The sequence below is a fragment of the Cryptotermes secundus genome, unplaced genomic scaffold, assembly GCF_002891405.2.
Source record: "Cryptotermes secundus unplaced genomic scaffold, Csec_1.0 scaffold1702, whole genome shotgun sequence".
Classification (NCBI taxonomy): domain Eukaryota; kingdom Metazoa; phylum Arthropoda; class Insecta; order Blattodea; family Kalotermitidae; genus Cryptotermes; species Cryptotermes secundus.
Window position 1 is genome coordinate 146,503 of NW_019727429.1, and position 20,436 is coordinate 166,938.

The following is a 20,436-nucleotide window of genomic DNA, read 5'->3' on the forward strand; positions in this document are numbered from 1 at the left end:
AAAATGGCCTGGACTGACAGAGATGTTTTATATATCATATATGCATTTACTATCATGTAAAGTGTAAATTGTACATACTGACAACAAACTTATTACTGCTCACTGTGACTCTAGCAAATGACAGACCCATCCTCTTGTCAAAGAGGGCACCCCACATCAACAAGTCTGCAACTGTCCGACAGTAATAAAGATCTGGTCAACTGACTGTCCGTTGTAATATAACTTTGACTTTGAATGTGAGGGAATTTGGAGCCATGGGTTTGCTGTGAGACAGCCACAAGCCCATAACGATGTGAGCAGAAGAGGACATTGTTGGGATACGTTACCAGGCAACGACTGGTGATGACACAACATAGTGAGACGACTAAGTATTCTATAATGAATTCCACAGTCTATGAATTTGAGATAGCGCTATAATTCTTTGCATTTACAATTTATAAGAGTTCAACAAATCCAATTACCAATCCCATTCCCATTTAGTCACTTATATACATGACAATATAATCAGCTTTATACAAACCCACAACCAACAAGCATATATTTTTGAAGAAAATCACCACAACCACGACTGTGTGGGGTACTCGGCATTTTCCTGAAAGCATAAGGCCATAAAGCTGAGACTCAGACAGTATATCCATTTCTCTAATTATACCAGACAATATGAAAACACCCATTCATAGGTGTAGTGTAATGGGAAACGGAATAATTTCTATAGGAAAGATATAAACAATTTGCTTTATTCCAGTTTAATTGAAACGCATGGCTGGCAGCCATAACGCACAAATATTAGAGAGCAACAAATCACTACTGCTTTGTCTGCAGCTGAAAACAAGTAAAATTCAGTCTGAAAGAACAATGATCAAAGCATCGGATATTACAGAATTCAAGTGAAAGGAGGTGGAATGTATTAATCTCACTCAATGGCAGACTCCTGCAGACATTATAATGAACTTCTGGGCTCCATCTTTTCAGACTCAAAAGCTAGAATAAAAAGACAGTGCTTGAATGATTAAATGGTGTGTTTAACTTTGAATCGTAAATGAACTAATGGACATAGAAGAAGACAAGGTGTATAAACAGTACAGTGTGTCACAATTCTTATCACTTGCACAGATATAATGTGACATGGTCATGAAAATGCATACTGCATCCTTCCAAACTGTTACCATTAGTTAAGGGCAGCAATTTTACGCATGGTTTGAAGATCACGAAGCAGCATCTGAATTGTCTGTTTCGTTTGTGGATAGAAGTCGGGTCCTTCATCTTTTGCAGCATCTGGATCCTGAGATTCGAGAGCTGAAACAGATATGTTTCGTCTCTTCTTCAGCAACAAATTTAACTCATATGGATCTAACTGTTCTATCTCAGTGGTCCATATATGCATACTAAAAAGTTATTTTAACTTCCATAAATTAATACCTCAGTATTATAAACCACAATTAACAACTTGCAAAGAGGTATTCTATAATCACACAGTCTACGTGACAATATTGCTTCAAAAAAAAGAGTTGCTTTAACTCGCATTGCAAAGCAATGTTTTAACGCAAACTAAAATAGTCCTCATTTGTCCATATAATGGTATAGCTGGCTGTTAGAATCAACAATGGCTTGTGCCTTTTCTACCATATATACACAATCAATAACAGTAATTCCACAATCATTTACTAATAAACTAAAGTCATCATCAACAAATAGTGCTAATCTTCCAACACAACACTTGAGATTTGTAATTACACGTATTATATCATACTGTATTTCAGAGAAGTCACAGGAAAACTGAATTTCAAATGACACATTTTTTTAATTGTAACATGTGAAAAATACCATGCAGAAACTAGCAAACAGCTGAGATATGAACACAGAACAGTAACATTATTATTCACTTTAATATGCTGCAAAGACCTGATACAGTGTGATCATAAGAGAGAAAAAAAAACTTATTGGTAAATTAGTTAATCTTTCAAACACAATTTACAAGGTACAAGATTACAGCTAAGTGACTGCTACACCAACCTGCAACTTGCTCCTCAAGCATTGTCAGCCTTGTGTCAATCTGTGTTTGGAAGTGGTCAATGTGATCAAGTAGACATGACCGACACTCAACAGGGTCAATGGGTGCCTCAGGTTGAGGTGCTCTTGGAGGTTCAGCCACAGGAACCGGGCCTGATGCAGCGGGGCGACCTGGTTCTACAATATCAGCATGGTTAAGCACAAACCAGGTGCTTGTAAGGCACACTACAGAAATGCAAATCACCCAAGAACTGGTACCTGGCAGTGCTATATGGTGCCACATCTTGCAACAGTAGAAAGATTCATTCTTGAAATGTCAGTGACTATTTTTGTATTAAAAGCACTATAACAGCATCTGCATTATTCCTTATGAATAAATACAGAATATGTCCCTATCTTCTGTAAAGGGCTCAATGTATGGTAACATGATTCACTATTCACACAAGGCTGTAAATCATTCACCACGAAATATGAAATCCATATGCAACATGCAGCACACATAATTATTTTATTTTCCAGATATAATATTGTGACATGTTGTGCAATGGAGGACACCCCTCCCACCCCAGCGGTACGTGGCGGCATTGGAACACTGTCGTTACTATGGTAATAGGCAAGTCAACAGCCCACCCTTCTCCTCGCAGTTACGTAACACGGCGCCAGGCAACAGCGGTACCCATTACGTAACAGGTAAACACTGGACTATATAAGAGAACTGCACTGCCTACGAAGCGAGTGAAAGTGTATCAATGGCCGAAGAGAGTTCTCAAGGCAGCAGCCTACGAGTTGAGTTGGAAGGGAGTCAGCAGTCAGTCAGTGTGTGATCAGGAGTGACACAGTTGGAGTATAGCAGCAGTCACGGAATGAAGAACTAGACGTGTGTGTAATTGTGTAATTGGGAGCGTGTGATACAGGGACACCTACACAGCTCCCGTACTGTGAATACGTGTAGCCTACTGAAGATAGAGTGAACAGATTATTGTGAATAGGGTTATAAAGTGTGAAACCCCGCAACAGTGTAAACAGATTATTGCGAATAGAGTTATAAAGTGTGAAACCCCGCAACTGTGTTATAAATAATTGTAGCCATTACTTGTAGGTTGTTGAATAAACCAATTAACGATCTCTACGGCGTATTCAGTAACGAAACACGTTACAATATATTTGTCTTGGATAGATGAGTATAGTTGTTATGTTCTGCTCATGCATATGCCATGCAGGATATGACCCAATACTGAAGACGCTGATAATCCTAAATAGCCATATTAATAAACTATAAAATGCAGATATTCCAGAATTATTATCAAAGACATTTTAAAAAACATCTGTGCATTCTGAGGACACATACTTAACAGTGTGTATGAAGTATATACCCCATACTTATGGGGTATAAATGTTCAAGCTATATGAAGGAAGAAGCTAGTAGGTGTGTAACCTGGAAGATTACATTGGTATAAATCCACAGAACAAGACCCAAACAATTCATTTAGTGTAATAACGTACAAAAGAGTTGTGAAACAATAATAACTGAGGAGTAAACAATGCATATGGAAAGGTGTTCGTAAGTCCGACACTTTTTAGCCAGGAAGAGCTCGAAATGTAATGGCACAAATGCCAAAACATTTACAACAAAAGATAAAAACTTCCCTCACATAATCAAATGGCAGTACTGTATCTTATTTTGTGGTTTTAAAGGACAATAAAGTAAGAATGGGTGCTTGGAGAAAATCATAAATGCTCTAAAACATCTGCAACCCACAGGGCAATTAAAGTAATTAAGTACGATCACCCCTTAGAAGTGGATGATTCAATCAAAAATTAATCAATGACAATCTCTTACACCTAGAAAACATTCTAAACACACATGCTAAAAAAAAGAGTTATGTGCTAGTCAAATTTTTTAATAATATAATGTGACAGTAGATCATTTGGCTGTCTAGAACTATACACCATTGCATAGTGCAGAAACAGGTTTTCTTTACGGCCAATAAAGGTTAAGGAAAATCTGGGCAATGAATTGATAATTTAGCCAGTTGGTAACAGATTTGGCAATTATTTCCTGCTGACACTTAGGAATGAATGAGTTTAAACTCTCAAACTGCAGTAAACTTACCTGTTGCACTCAGATTATCTGCTATGGTACTGGCAAACTGCATGAGCTCCGACTGACAGATTGGTAGCTGCAACATGGGATGACCTGAAGTATCCAACTGACCTCCTATACCACCATTATTTAGAGGATTTGCATTTGTTATAGTCTGATGCAACAACCCAGGACTCTCCAGTCGTGACATGGTCTCATCAGGTTTCTTCTCACTATTGGACTTCACTGTTTCTTCAGTTGGGCCTGGATCTAGCTGCTTAGGGACATCTTCTGAGGAACTGCACATGTCAGTTACTTCTAACTTCTCTTCTGAACAAACTTCACTGATGCAACCTTCTTTCTTTTCAGACTGCACTACCTGATTTTCAGAACCAGCATCAGAAATTTCTTCTTTTGCTTGTACTTTTTCTGCAGCAGGGTATGCTTCACAGTCATGTCTGTGCACATTCCCAAGTGCACGTGGTGAAACTGGTTTGTCTGCTGTACCTTCAAACTGTAACTGTAGTTGATCTATCTTCGTACCTTGATCTTCATTTGAAGGAGGAGCATTAGAATCAGAATTATTTTGATCATTGGTGGATGAAGGATGTTGTTCATTGCTTAAAGAAGACTCCACACCATCAACATTCTCAGTAGTAACTGCTTCAATTTCTGTTTCATGCTTCTTTTCAGAGGTTCTTCTATCTAACCTGTTCTCATCTTTTATTTTATCAGATAAAGAATGTACTTCAGACGTTTCTCTTTCAGCTACTACAGTTTCTTTCTGAACCTGCTGTTCCAAATTCACCTCTCTGTCTCCTGTTTTTGTATCTTGTTTACTACCATCAGGATGTTCGACTCGTCCAAGTTCAGAGGGTACAGGGATAGGCACGGCATCTTTCTGGTCTGTCATTTTTGGTGGAACAACAGTGCTGGTGTCTGATGCTGCTTTCTCCTCGTTATGACTGCATGATGCATTGTTTTCAAGTTGCGGCTTGAACTCATCTTCAGCAGCTACATGTTGCTGAGATACAGAGGTCAATTGTGCTGAAGAACTTTCTCCTTCCTTCTCCCAACTTTTGGCCCATAGATATAATTTTGGGTGATCAGATTTCCTGGAGACCATAAATTTTACACATAAAGTATTAGACTTTCATTGCACGGTGTAAGAATAGAACATACCTGTTGTTTGCAGAATTTTTAAATCACTACAACTGTAACACTGGGTATACAAGCTTACAATTTAATAATGAAAAATAAGGGAAATATCTATTTCCTTACATGTCACTGTTGTTTATAAATCTGTGAGAAATTAACTGATAAAGAGTGAATGTAGGAAGCAGAGTTGTGACCGAACATCATGGCCAATAGGTTAGCAGACCTGCTTCATATTCCAGAGGGCCTTGGTTCAATTCCTGGTCTCAAAACAGACTATTTTGACTGAGGTCTTTTTGTGATTTTCTTCATTTTTTGAAGGCAAATGTTATAAGAACATCTAAAATATGCCACATTTATGTCCACAAGTACTGCAGTTCACTTACAACCATCTCACTACTCAACATGACATAACCTGTGCAGATGACAAAGTGAATTCAATATAGTACCTGTAAGACTTAACAACAAACAAAAGTTTTGGATTCTGTTATATAGGTAAGATATTCCATTACACACAGCTGAATCTTGGAAATGTAATCATTATAACAAAATTTGTCTCTATTAAAAATGATTAAAAATGAATAAACAAGCTTGAACACAATAAAGAGTTCTACCTTTGCGGATACTAAGGCCTGTGGTCCATGTGTGCAATATACTGCCATGTATCAAGACCTTTATTTATACGTTAACTGAGTTGGTTTGTGCACAGATGCCTCTCTCCTACACATCCCCTACTTTTTGTAGTGTAAGGCACATTTTTATAACGTGTGAAGTTCCATAATACAGCATTACACTGTGCATCACTCTGCAGCTTATCTTGTTTACAGACCTTCCAATGATATGAAACAATCTAGCTCATTTACATGTCTTTCCCATTTGTCTTTAGCTTTGAAAAAAGGTACTTTTGCTGTTTATCATTTTCTTATTTATTATTCATTTCAGAGAGTTTACCAAATTCTCGCACTTAATCTTTGTTCTCTAGCTTATGACTTCATTGCATCTTAACCCTTTCACACTCAGCCTATTTTCCAAGTACCTGACCTAGAACACTCAGGTGAATGTGGCTCAATTTACAATTCACACTTCAAAAATTCGTTCTTGAATTGCTGGAGCAAAAGTTTTCTGTTCCTCCTAGCAATTCCAGTGATGTAGGTGCTCAGCTGATGAAGATGGCAGACAAGTGGAATAGATACGAAGCAGTCATTGACGAAGACACTATAGCCTTTGTTGAGGTACCCTCCAATCTCAAGCAGTTCTTTCATGATGCTGTACCCCAGGCCATTTTTTTGGAGGTTGTCCTTGCCTTCATGAGACCTGGCCCCTCTGTATGTGAGAGACCCTAGGCAGTAGTTGGACACAGAGTCGCACAACATCCAAAATCTTATTCTTCAATAACAGTGGTGCTTGTTGGGCAAATACTGCATGTCACTGGTTTTGTTTTTGGTACCTAGTAGGCTTTCGTCGAAACTAATTCCTTGATGAGGGGTGTACTGATGCCTGAATACCTTGTTTGCATGGTCCACAAGGGGATGGTACCTTACACAGGGATTGTAGTGTGGTTCTCTAGGGCCTGGCAATTCTTTGTTGTTGACGAGGTTGAAGAAGACAAGCAAGGGGGAAAAATGATGCTTTGTAAACATTTTCCTAAAACATGGGGTGGCTTGAGAACAGAGAGTGGACCAGTATGATGCTGTGGTTGTCTTTTTGATGCCCATATTTAGAATACAGGCAGGAATCCCTTCATCTCATGCATGGTAATTCTTGTCCAGTTTTCCAGTGGAGTAGAAACATTACCCACTTTACTGCTAATCACTTGCTGCACATATCTGTTGGATTCCGTCACCATGAGGGTAAGGATCAAGTCTGTGAAAAAGAGATGGAAGTAAGCAATAGGAGGAGGCACATGCTTAGGTGCAAACAATTCTTGAAATTGGAGATGCAGAAGGAGAGGTTGTCGAGGTGACAGAATTTCCTTGTAGTCTTCATCATTCATGTCATCCTCTTCAATGTCAGACACAGGGTGAGGTGCTGGGGATGTGGCATGTGGGGCATCTTCTTCTTCACTTGTATCATCAGTGTCAGTTTCCAGAATAAAGTTACTATTACTGTCAATTGTAGCTAAATATTCTAACATGTCATAGTCATTTAACCTAGAGCTTGGAGCAGCCATTGTCTAGTTAAAAAAGTAAAATAACTAACTACATATACAATAAACTCTGAAAAATATAATGAAAATATGATAAATAACATACAGCTTTATTATAAAAACAAAATACAACCAATGAACTATGACATATTCACAGTAAAACAACTACGAGTGCAACAACAGACAAAGACAGAAGTGTACCACCAAGTAAACATGTAAGCTCAACATATTTTCTTTAAAAAAATATTTTTGTATGCAAAGGAATGCCATCTGTGTGTAAAACTGTGAAATACACCTTGGAGAATTAGGTATCATCTTGTGTTGCCACCTTTGAGCCGTTTATGTAACTAAAAGAGCACAATTTAGCTGGAGCCAATAGACTGGCTGCCTGAGTGTTCTGGCCATTCCCTGATGCGCTGAGCGTATATAAGGGTTAATGCAATATGTATAGCATCTTCAGACTCATTGTACCGAAGACACTGCCTTTTCTCATTCCTCAGCATAACCTCACAGTTTCCTAGCACCCCAGTTCATTTTCTTTCACACCTAATACAGCTTCTGGCACAGAGAGAAAATGCTATATTTCTAAGAATGTGACATATTGGATGATCCATTTAAAACAATACCTAAAGAGAAAGGACAGTATTTAATATCTAAGTGTACAATTAACGTATCATATTTTTGGTGGTGTAGAGTCAATTTTACCGACCACACAACATATTTTTATTATTAGTACACTACATGTTTCGACCTCAAGAGGTCATCCTCAGGTGTACAAACACAGCTGTATAATTACACGCAATCACATTCGTCTTCTCACAATTAAAGTTTGGTGGTGTAGCCCAGTTCCAAATCAGTTTAGTATATGTATTCTCAGAATAGTGAAATATAAACTGCAGAAAATCCTCGCATATGCCAAGAAACACCCCTGCATCTCCAGAAGATAAACATCTTGTGTATGATGTACCAACACAGAATTATAGTGTCAATGAAGAAACAGGCAATACTGAAACATTAAATCCATAATTATATGGACAAAAACAAAACAAAAAGAAACTCCGTGGTTTTAGTCCGCAAGCGAACTATACTGACTGAGTGACCGCCACTTGTCGGCGAGTCATTGCCAACTTTAGCGGATAGAGGGTGTTGCGTGGTCAGCGCAACGAATCCCCATGACCGTTAATTTCGGTTTCCTAGACCAGAGCTATTATTTCCTTGAAACAGCTCCTCGATTATCCTAATGAGGCTGAATGGACCCTGTTCCAGATCCACTACTTCTCAGAAAAGCTGACAGTGCCGGGAATTGAACTTAGACATCTGGCTCTGTAGCCAGGAAATCTGACCACTAGACCACAGAAACAGTCTACATAATTATACAGTAATGTAAAAATAAAAAGGTAAAGCTATCCCAGCAGCAGGCTGTGGAGGCCCAAAGAGTTAAACGTTGAGGCTCCCATATATTCTAGACAATCATCTCACAGATGGTGGTGAGGTCATCAGCCTTATGTGCTGGCTGCCCTTTACCCCCAGAAAGATTGCTGGTCTCATTTTTGTTAGAGGATGATCCCAAGGCCACGGTGCGAATGGAAGGATTAGGTCAACTGAAAAATCCTATGACCCCATCAGGAATCAAACAAATGACCTTTGACTTGGAACATAGTGCCTCAACCAACTACACTGCTCTGCTCCTTACCAGAACTTCATGGACAAGATAGTTCAATTCAGCACATGGTACTATACAGCCAGGATATCAATGAATATGCTGAAGGAATTTTAACCATACAGCTCCCAAGATGTGACATTCTCTGACTTTTTGTGGAGTTTTCTTAAACAATATATATACTAAAATAAACCAAGAAGCATATATTGAAAGCAAATAATTTAGATGCCATCAGCAGTATCACGGCAAAAACTAATGTAGCACCTTTGAAATACAGCAAGAGAACGGCCCATGTATTTAGCACAATTGAGAACGCTTCCAACATGTTTGTGAACATACATCTGTGTTTTACTATCAGTGAGATATAAAATACATTTTGGCATGGCTTTAAATGGATCAACCTGTACTTTAAAATCAATACTATACTCCCTACAAAAGACATGTTTTGGAATGGTCAGGAACTTGTAATAATTTTTTTTCTTCTGTCCCTAGAAATTATTAGATAGGAACTCACCCTGCGATATTAACTTTTACCCTGAGACTATGAAGAACCTGTTGGATTTGCAGCAAGGATCCTGTCAGATCATGAGATCTCTTTAATATGGCTTCCCTTTCAAGAATATTTGATTCATTCTTTGAACGGAAAGATAAACTGAAACAAAAGAGTATTTCGTTAACTCTTCATAAACTAGTGAAACTGAATATTATGCCATTTAATTCTGAAAAAGTTGTATACACAGTGCACCTGCAGAATAAGATTTTTGAGTTATGGGATTTTATCCTTAGAGAAATTATAAAACATGGCCATAAAATTCATGATATTGACCTCAAATTCGTTCTTATGAAAGTCTGGAGTAAATATTAACTTCTTAACACATAATGTATAATAAAAAATTCATCCTGAACTAATTTTCTATTAAAAATGATTTGCTAAGAAATTCAAAATATATACAAAGGGGGACCCAAAAATAACCAGAAACGACCTGTTGTGCGCGCATGCCTTGTAGTTACGAGTTGTGCTGCTAGGTGGTCTTAGCTGGGGGTCTCCCGCGACTGTTAGTGAGCTGGCGTCAGTCTGAGTTAAGTGGTTTGTCTGTGGTGCTCTGTTGTGTGTGTTCCTGTTTCAACCCTTTGGCGATTAGTGAGATGGCCAACCAGAAGGAACAAACAGTGTGTGTGAAATTGATGAAGATCGTCGAAAGACAATTGACCAACTTTCTGAGGAAACGAACATCTCATGGAGCACGGTCCAGCGAATTTTAACCGAAGGTTTGCACATGAGACGGGTGTCTGCAAAATTTGTTCCTCACTTGCTCGGAGATGACCAAAGAGAAAACCGCGTGAATGTTTGCCGCGACTTGAAGAGTGAAGTGCAGTTTTCCCTAACAGAAAGCAAAATTTCACGCACACTCTTTGTTCCTTCTGGTCGGCCATCTCACTAATCGCCAAAGGGTTGAAACAGGAACGCACACAACAGAGCACCACAGACAAACCACTTAACTCAGACTGACGCCAGCATACTAACAGTCGCGGGAGACCCCCAGCTAACACCACCTAGCAGCACAACTCGTAACTACAAAGCATGCGCACGCAACAGGTCGTTTCCGGTTATTTTTGGGTCCCCCCCTCGTATATGTATGCTTCAGCATGTAGCAGGCTACATCAATCACATAAGGGAGATTTCTGTTAGTACAGTTGCTATTCCCATCTTATTTTAGATTGTGCAATGTATTAACCTCATTTTAAAATGTCTGAAAACAGATCAACAAGTTCAAGCACAAGAAAAGAATTATGTGTGATGTGCAAATTGATAAAGTGTGTGTTTATTACAATTATGGACTGAAAATAATTAAACTATCTCAAATTGACCAATGGAAAAACATGGTTGCCTTCTGGAATTTCATATTATGGACATGTTTTCTAGGACACATGCAATCCTTAACATAGGGGCAAGCTGTATTTGCAAATCTGCCTCCAATGAAATATCACATACACATAAGGAATCTGGTGTTAGTTTAACCATCCTTACAAAAACAAAGCAACTAAGATAAAAATATATTTTCTAATTATTCATATTCATTATTTGGTATATTTTGAAGACATACCTTGGCAGTTTCCCTTCTTTAAGCCAATCCTGATCATGCAAATATTTCTTTGACTTGCGCTGGCGATATGGATTTAAGCAAATAGGGCACACATATTTTTCTGGTACTTCTGTTTCCTTTTCAATATTATTACATATTCCATGCTGCCAGCATAAACATAGGTCACACTGAAAATGAAATACGACGACAGCTGAGAGTGAAGGTCTTTAAAAATATTCTGCCACATCAACATGTCTGACCATATTTTTGTTTGTTCAACAACTGAAGTTCAAAGTGCTTAAAAAGTCACAAGAAAGAATATCTGGCCAAAGCGAGTGAATTTACTAGTGACAGGAGGAAAACATATTGAACTGTAAAATCCACACTCATTCAGCAATGCAATGCAGATTATTCTCATTACATGATACATAACATGATGTAGAAATTCACAGAAAAAAAGCATAGCTCATATATCAATAGGTACCTAGGAGAAAGAACATGTTCATTAAAACTTTTATTAGATTATATTTATGGCCCTAAATTAGTCATTCTATAATAAGATGAGACAGTGGTGCAAACAGGACTGTTGAAACAAGGAGTTTCATTACAGCAGAATATGTAAGTTCTTACCATGAATCAGCTAACGCTTAGTATAGTACATAGTAAAAATAGCGGTATAATTATTTTTTCTAGTAGAGCCAAGATAGCGCAATCAGTATGGTGACTGGCTACAGGCCGGACAACCCGCAGTTCAAGTCCTGGTGAGGGCAAGAATTTTCACTTCTCCATGTCATCCAGACCGGCTCTGGGGCTCACCCAGCCTCCTATCCAATGGTACCAGTGGCTCTTTTCCTGGGGGTAAAGTGGCCAGTGCATGAAGCTGACCACTCACCTCCAACCAATGCTGAGGTCAAGAAAATGTGGGTCTATACATCCACTCCCCCATATGCCTTCATGGAGCTTAATTAGTTAAGCATGGGGACAACTTTACCTTTTTTTAGCATTAATGAATTTGCAGATGCTGTTCTTGCAATGTTTATTATGCATTTCTCTCTTTAGTAACAGCAGCACTGAGGTCTGTAAACTTACTCCACAAAAAAGCAAATTTGCAAACTCATCTGCCTTCAGTCATATACAGCATTATCACAATGTAATGAACGTAAACGTATTTATTTCTTTATTTCTTCATTCCCGGTCTGTCCAAGTTGGGTAGGTCTGTCACCACGGCAAGGCAGGTCCTCAGGCTCTGAATGTAGGGGGACAGCCTCCACATATGGAGGGTACAGAAAAGGTGAAGTTATTCCTGTGCTTAATCGGTTAATCACTATGCCACAAAGACATATGGGGGAGTGGAGGTATAGCTCCACCTTTCTTAACCTTGGCACTATTTGGAGGAGAGTGGTCAGTTTCATGCTCCTGCCACTTTGCCGCCAGGGAAAGAGCCCCTAGTACCCACTGTTGGATAGGAAGCTGGGTGGGCCCCAGAGTCAGTCTTGGACCTGTGGAGAAGAGAAAAACCTTGGACTGCAGGGAATCAAACCTGGGCTTACACCCTGTAGCCAACTGCTATACTGACTCAGCTAACCTGACTCTGGTATAGTGGGTAGCTATACAAATAAGTAGTCACAGACAGACTACAAGGGGTGGCCCTCAAACTTGTGTGTTGGGTGTGGGGCTAACAAGGCCTCATTGTAAAAAATAAGTTTGTTCCAAATTGTCACAAAGGGCCTCAGACTGGGTCAGACTGTTTGGATAAATGACCTATGCTATGAAAAATAACTTGAGAATATAGCAAATGAGAAGTTTCCAGCAGCTGACAAGGGGTGGTTCTCCAGCTTGGTGGTTGGGCATGAGGCTAACAACTCTTCACTGTAAAAAATAAGCTTGTTATGAAATATCACAAAGGGCCCAGCACTTGTACGGACTCTTTGGGTAGACAACCTAAGGTATGGAAATGGATATGAAATTTCTTATGTGGAATAAAAAGTCTGTATAGTGTAGGTTTGCTCATAACACTTGTGAAAGAAATATCTAAATACAAGTTAGATTTAGAGGGAGTGCAGGAGGTGCCACCACCAGCAGGTGAATATGCGTTTTTCTATGGAAAGGGAATGAGAATTATGAATTAGGAACAGATTTTTTCCGTACATAACAGAATCATATCAGCAGATAAGAGGACAGAGTTTGTTAGTGATAAGATGTTGCACATAATACTAAGAGTTCGTTGGTGACATCATTGTTCTGAATATGAGGTCTGACAGTAAATTTCGCGAACTCACCACGATGTGCTTGCCATGGCAGCAGTGACTTCAGTATGGTTTGATGATGTTGGCATATCAGAGTTTCACAGCTGTGTTGTTGTTGATCTTTTGCAGCCTCTTTCTGAATGGCGTCTATTATTGTCTGAGAGTGTATTGGTGTGCTATCATGAGACTGTCAGAGTTTGAATTAGAGCACCCTCTGTGAGGGAGTTTTTAACTAGTAAACAAATAACTGTGCAGGAACACCCTCCCTATTCACCAGATCTAGCCCATATTAACTTTTCTGTTCCTGAAGATAAAGGAAATATTGAAAGGAAGGCATTTTGATGACACTGATGACATCAGAAGTAATATGATGGCAGCTCTGAAGGCCATTCCACAAAACCAGTTCCAAAATTGTTCCGAAGGGTGGACTTGGAACTGGCATTGATGCATAGCTTCCCAAGGGGAGTACTTGAAGTTGATCACATGATATTCAGCAACGAGGTATGTAGCACTTTTACCGCAATGAGTTCGCGAACTGCTTCTCTCACTTACTGAATGTACATAGGGTCAGTGATTTTGGGCAGATACAAATAAATACAGCTGAGAAAGTATAAATCATCAGGTAGTGGTCAACTTCCGGCAGAACTGATTCTAACAGGAAGTGAAACATTAGTCTGAGATCCGTAACTCATTAATTCTATTTGGAATAAGGCAGAAGTGCCTGATCAGTGGAAGGAGTTTATTTCTGTGCCAGTTGCAAGAAGGGAGACACAACTGACTAGAAATTATGAAGGTAAATCACTGTTATCAACTTCATACAAGATTTTATACAATATTTTTCTATCAAAGTTAAGTCCATATATAAGCAAAAATACTGGGAATCACCAGTGTGGGTTTTGCCAGAACAGATCAACTACTGATTAGATTTTTTTCACATTCATCAGATACTGGAGAAAAAATGGGAGTACCATGAGACAGTACATCACTTAATCATGGACTTCAAGAAAGACTATGATTCATTTAGGATTGAAGTATTGTACATTATTCTCATAGAGTTCGGTGTACCTGTGAAACTACTTAGGTTGATTAAAAGTAAAGTCCATAGAGGTAAACATTTGTATGATATCTTCCCTATCCAGAATGGTCTAAAACAAGGAGACACTTTATTACCACTCCTTTAAAACTTTAAGGTCCAGGAAAACCAGGTGGGACTGAAATTAAAATGTGACAAATAAGCTGCTGGTCTAGGTGATGTTGTAATTCTAAGAGACACTGTAATTGACACTACTAAGGAGGCTGGTCTAGAAGTAACTGCACAGAAAACTACATATATGTTGATGTCTTGTCACCAGAATACAGAGCAAAATCATAACACAGACAGGTGATAGAACATTTGAAAATGTGGCACAGTTCAAATATTTGAGAACAACATTAACAAATCAAAATATGATTCATGAGGAAATTAAGAGCAGGTTGAATCTGAGTAATGCTTGCTATCATTCAGTCCAGAACCTTCTGTCTTCTCATCTGCTGTCTAAAAATGTAAAAATTATCCCACAAACATATAATTTTTCCTGTGGTTTCGTATGGGTTTGAAACTTGGTCTCTAACATTAAGGGAGGAACACAGACTGAGGGTGTTTGAGAACAGGGTATTGAGGTGAATATTTGAACCAAAGAAGGATGAGGTGACAGGAGGCTGGGGAAAACTGCAAAATGAGGAACTACATTAACTTGTACTCTTTGTGAAGTATAATCAGAACGATTAAGTCAGGGAGGATGAGATAGGCAGGGAATATAGCATACACACAGAGAAGAGGAATGGATATAGAATTTTTGTGGGAAAGCCACAAGGAAAAGGACCACTACAAAGACACAGACGTAGGTGGGACAACAATATTAAATTGGATCTTAGAGAGAGAGAGAATGGGGTGGTGTGGACTGAATTGATCTGGCTCGGGATAGGACCTAGTGGAGGGCTCTTGTTAACATGGTAATGAACCTTCGAGTTCCATAAAATGTTGGGGAATTCTTGAGTGGTCGCTCAAGTGGCAGCTTCTCAAGAAGGGCTGACTTCCATGGAGTGAGTTAATTATTCTTGGTCTGTTTATTGATGCTTTCAATGGCTCTGATTAAGTACTGTCTTATCAGAAATTTGCATACTGTATAGTTTATAATACAGATCCAGACTTGAAAACTTTTTTCATCTTTTATGCATATATATTAATTGGTTCTGTTTCACTGTTACACAATATTAGTTGGATTACTGTGAAGACACAGTGTGCTAACCCTAACAGCAATAGGATGAGCCATCAATCTGACAGGCTGATATATGCATTAGCAATGCATCATCATTCATTACATCAAACCTGATGGGGACACAAGAGATCCCTAAAATGTTGGCATTTAAGTCAACACCAACATGGCTGATCACCCGAGAAGTTTTAAGTACATTTATTCACTGCAAAAATTTCAAATCTTACATAGGATATAGCATATGTGATATAACCTGATCATGACCAATCAATGGTCAAAACATAAAGTGATAAAAGAGATTTTACTATAAAGACATATTTTATTTAATTTGTAATGATGGTTCTTGATTATTAGTTCATTAACTGAACACACAGCAGACTGAATCACTGTCCAATTAATTTTTTAGCTTCTTATCCAATGGGAAGAGAGCTCAAATCCCCAAAGTGTCATAACAGGAAAGTTTTCTTCTTCATAAATACATGTTTGGCATCTTACCAAATCACAATGTTGCTCAATTCTCCAATATTTTCATAACCAGTTTTCTTTTTCGGTAAAACTGTAAATTTTCTGGCTTATCAACCCAGAGTGTGCTTCATGTTCCCTCAGATTTTCATAACAAGCAGTTTTCTTCTTCATGACAATTGTGAACTTCTTGGACATCTTATTTCACTGCAATGCAGCTCAAATCCATAACAGATACTGACACTGACATTTACGCTAACACTTTTATTACAATACATTACCTGAATCATGAGTCCATCCTCCTCCATAAAACCGCATGTGCAGTTAATCAGTTCCTCCTTCCGTAAATGATCCACTGCAGGCTGTTCTGCTGCTGCAAATTAAGAACATGCAAGTATTATGACATTCTCCAAAAAATATTTCAATCTGAAATTTTCACAGGGTGAGGGAGCTAGAACTAAATTCATATGAAGAATTTAACAATCACAATACATGACTTTTAGTAGAGCAAATACAAATACAAAAGATTTTGTACCAACAGCTCATTCTTAACATGTGTTTTACATGTACAGATTTGTAAATCATCACTTGTATAAAAATAATTCATAACAGAGACATAATATACAATCTATAATTTTTTGTGATCCCTAATTAGAAAGGTCTGAAACAAGGAGAAAGTTTAGAGACATGCTTTTTAAATTTCAATTGGAATACATAATTAAGAAAACCTAAGAAAGTCAGTGGGAGACTGAACCTGAAAGGAATATATCAGCTGCTTGTCTATGCTGATAACAATTTACTGGGCAACACTGTACATACTATAAGAAAAAACACAGAGGTTTCATTAAACATTAGTGACGAGGTTGGATGGATCTCTCAGAAAGTGCTCTGTGCAGAAAATGTGAGTAGGAGTAGCAGTCCCATGCCATATGCTTTATCAATGTCCAGCTTTGACCAGGCACAGATTAGAGACCTTCACTTGTTTTGCTAGAGCTAACAGATGTCACGACAGCCTCAATAAGGGTAGTTTCTGACTCTAACATTACAATCAGGGATCTCTGTTGAAAGGTCCTAACAAGTTCTGGAAGGATAATGGACCCAGTAATGATCTCAGTGTCTGGGACAACTGGATAATTATCCCCCCCTCCAAGTCAATACAGAATACATGTGGACTAAAAGCACATGCATATTCCTGTCCAGTCACCAGAATCCAAGACAAAATAATAATACAAAAACAACCTCTGAATAGATAGAGACGTTCAAATATATGCGAATGACAGTGGCAGATCAAAATTATATTCATGACAAATTTAAGGGCAATTAAATCAGGGAAATATTTCTCACTATTCAGCTCAGAAAATTTTAACTTCCCACCTCATATCTAAAATTCTAATATACAAAACTAAAGTTTCACCTTTCACAGTTCTTCTTCTTCTAAGTTATGACACTGTGCAGGAAACGGTTTGTGACATTTTCTAGGAATATACCGCCTCAACCTTCAGGGTAAAAGTGACAACAATGAATGAGAGAAGCCTTATACGGAATATGGCTGCCAGGTGTCAGTTGCATGGAGAACAGGAATGGCAGAAAGGAACAGAAACCTAGGAATGAAGAAACACAGTCAGCCTCTTCCTCTAAAATACTGGAAACCTTTCCCACTACTACACAGTGTCACAGCCCAGAAGAAAGCTGAAAGCTGTACATGAACCACTGTGAAAACCTGAACTCTTATATAATGTTACTGTTGTTTTACACAGGTGTTCAGCTTGGTCTCTCACCCGTAAGGGAAGAACTTCGGTTGGGGGTGGCAACAAGGTGATGAGAATATTTATTCCTACAGGTGAAGAAGTAACAGGAGGATGAAGAAAATTACACAATGAGGAGCTTAATAATTTTACCCTCCCTCCAAATAAATTATTAGGCTGGCAGTAATGGATTTTGAGGTGCTTTAATGGCAAGGCTATTTGAACCCAGTTATCAGGGAAATCAAGTGATGGAGAAGAAGATGGGCAAGGCAGGTATAGTGCGGTCACATTTATGTGAGGATGCGTTCTTGAAGACCTCACATATTTCTAAACTTGCATAATTCAAGAAAAGTTTTCTCATAAGAATACATGAACTGTTAATTTTTCTTTTTTGGAATTCACATTATTTCAAAGTTCAATATTTTCATATTGCATTACTTCAAATTTGCACAAAAACTAATCACCCTGTAACATGCATTTTACAAAATTTTAGCCAGAAAATGTGAAGAGAAGAAACCACTTGGAACATACAGGTGTGGATGAGTGGAGAATATTAAAATTAATCTTAAAATAATAGGTTATGGGGTTGTGGACTGGATTCATCTGTTTCTGAAGAGGGTCTAGGTGTGGCCTCTTGTGGACATCAAACTGAAACTTCAGTTGGAATTAAATTAGTAATTTCTTAAACAGCTGAGCTACAGTCAGTATCTCAAGAAGGACTCTGTACCATGGTATTCATTACAGCTGTACTGTTTTCTTCCAAAGTGAAAAACCGAGCAAATACCTAAAGTATACCTTGGTATATGGAGACATGGCTCTTGTTCTTACATGTTACTAAGAGTGATTCACTGTAATTTCATTTTAGAGGCTGTAACACAAAAATGGATGAATGCAACAAACGCCCAGTAATTTATTATTATGCCTATATTTAATAAATTCACAATCATCATGAATTAAAGCGCAGAGACGACAATTTTGCTGGCTCTTGATTTAAATCACACTTCACTGTGAATATTTTCAACAATATACACATCTAACAGAACTTGAGATTAATGGAATTAATGTAATTACGAATTACATGCCTATCTTGCTCCTCCCAACTTTTTCCAAAATTATCGAAAAAATCATTTACAAAAGATTATACTTCCATATAAATAAGCACAATATATTGGTCACTGAACAATTTGGATTTAGAGAAAAATCATCTACTGAAATGGCAACACACATTCTTTTAAATAATATACTGTCTTCTTTAGACAAAAAGAATTATGTTGGTGGTTTATTCTGTGACCTACAAAAGGCGTTTGACTGCGTTAACCACAACATATTCCTGGCAAAAATGGAATTCTATGGAATCTCGGGCATGGTAAATAAGTTAATGAGATCATACTTACAAAATAGATATCAGAGAGTATCAATGAAAGGTACCGAACTTAATAAAGTGTCTTCAAAATGGGAACTAGTTAAATATGGAGTTCCACAAGGCTCTATATTGGGGCCATTATTGTTCCTCATTTACATAAATGATTTCCCATTATCCATTAAGAAAATAGGTAATCCTATATTATTTGCTGCTGATACAAGTATTATCATATCAAACATGAATCCTGAAGAAGTTAAAAATAATATCAAATTAGTTCTGAACAAAACAATTATGTGGTTTAATAGTAACTTTCTAACATTAAATTGTGATAAATCACACCTTATACAATTCTTTCTAAAAAAGCACAGGAAATAGAACTGCAAATAATATCTACTAATTCAATTATTACAAATATCAATTCTACTAAATTCTTGGGAATAAATGTTGACAGTATCTTATCTTGGAAGAACCATGTTAGGGATTTATCATTAAGGTTAAATAAGGCTTGTTATGCAATAAGGGCAGTAAAGCCGTTTATGCCAATTGAATCAATGAGGATGATCTATTATTCCCATGTACATTCCTTATTGTCATATGGTATTTGCTTCATAGACTGGCAGAAGGCATTTGACCGTGTAAACTGGACCAAATTAAAGCAGATCCTAAAGGAAATAGGTATCGATTAGCGTGAAAGAAGATTGATCAGAAAATTGTACATGGATCAGAAAGTTAGGGTACGACTGGACAGAGGGGAGACAAGAAGTGTGCAGATTGGAAGAGGAGTTCGACAAGGATGCTGTTTATCACCAATTCTGTTCAACTTGTACAGCAAATGCCTTATCAAAAGCTCTGGATGGGCTTGGAGACTTCAAAATAGGAGGGCAAATTATTCAAACTGTGAAATATGCAGATGACCTTGTGTTAATGGCTAAGGAAGAAACTGTGCTACAGGGCATGATTGATAAGACTAATTGAAATTGGAAGGTGCTATGGCATGGAAATGAATGTGGAGAAAACAAAAGTAATGAAAATTTCGAGACAACCAACCCCAGTCACAATAAAGATAGACCAAAAACAACTGTAGAATGTGAAATGTTTTAAATATTTGGGTAGCTTGTTAACAGATGATGGAAGGTGTACTTGTGAAATTAAATCCAGGATTGCCATGGCAAAAGCTGCATTTAGCAAGAAGAAGAATCTTTTTACCAGCAAATTGGACTTAAATTT

The 20,436-nt window shown here is 37.9% G+C and overlaps 1 protein-coding gene across 7 annotated transcripts in view; it reads right to left on the reverse strand.

Moving 5' to 3' along the window:
• Positions 1-721: 721 nt before the first annotated feature.
• Positions 722-20,436, reverse strand: part of LOC111864808 — a 78,990-nt gene continuing 59,275 nt past the window's right edge. For 6 of the 7 annotated variants that reach the window (XM_033751593.1, XM_033751592.1, XM_033751591.1 and 3 more), the window contains 6 exons: positions 16,383-16,474; positions 11,160-11,326; positions 9,569-9,706; positions 4,124-5,208; positions 2,014-2,187; positions 722-1,296 (listed from right to left, as the gene is read on the reverse strand). In XM_033751593.1, coding sequence (XP_033607484.1) covers positions 1,169-1,296; positions 2,014-2,187; positions 4,124-5,208; positions 9,569-9,706; positions 11,160-11,326; positions 16,383-16,474 — 1,784 coding nt within the window. In that variant the 3' untranslated portion in view covers positions 722-1,168. The remainder of the gene's footprint in view (positions 1,297-2,013; positions 2,188-4,123; positions 5,209-9,568; positions 9,707-11,159; positions 11,327-16,382; positions 16,475-20,436) is intronic. The other variant, XM_023852334.2, reaches the window with a different exon arrangement.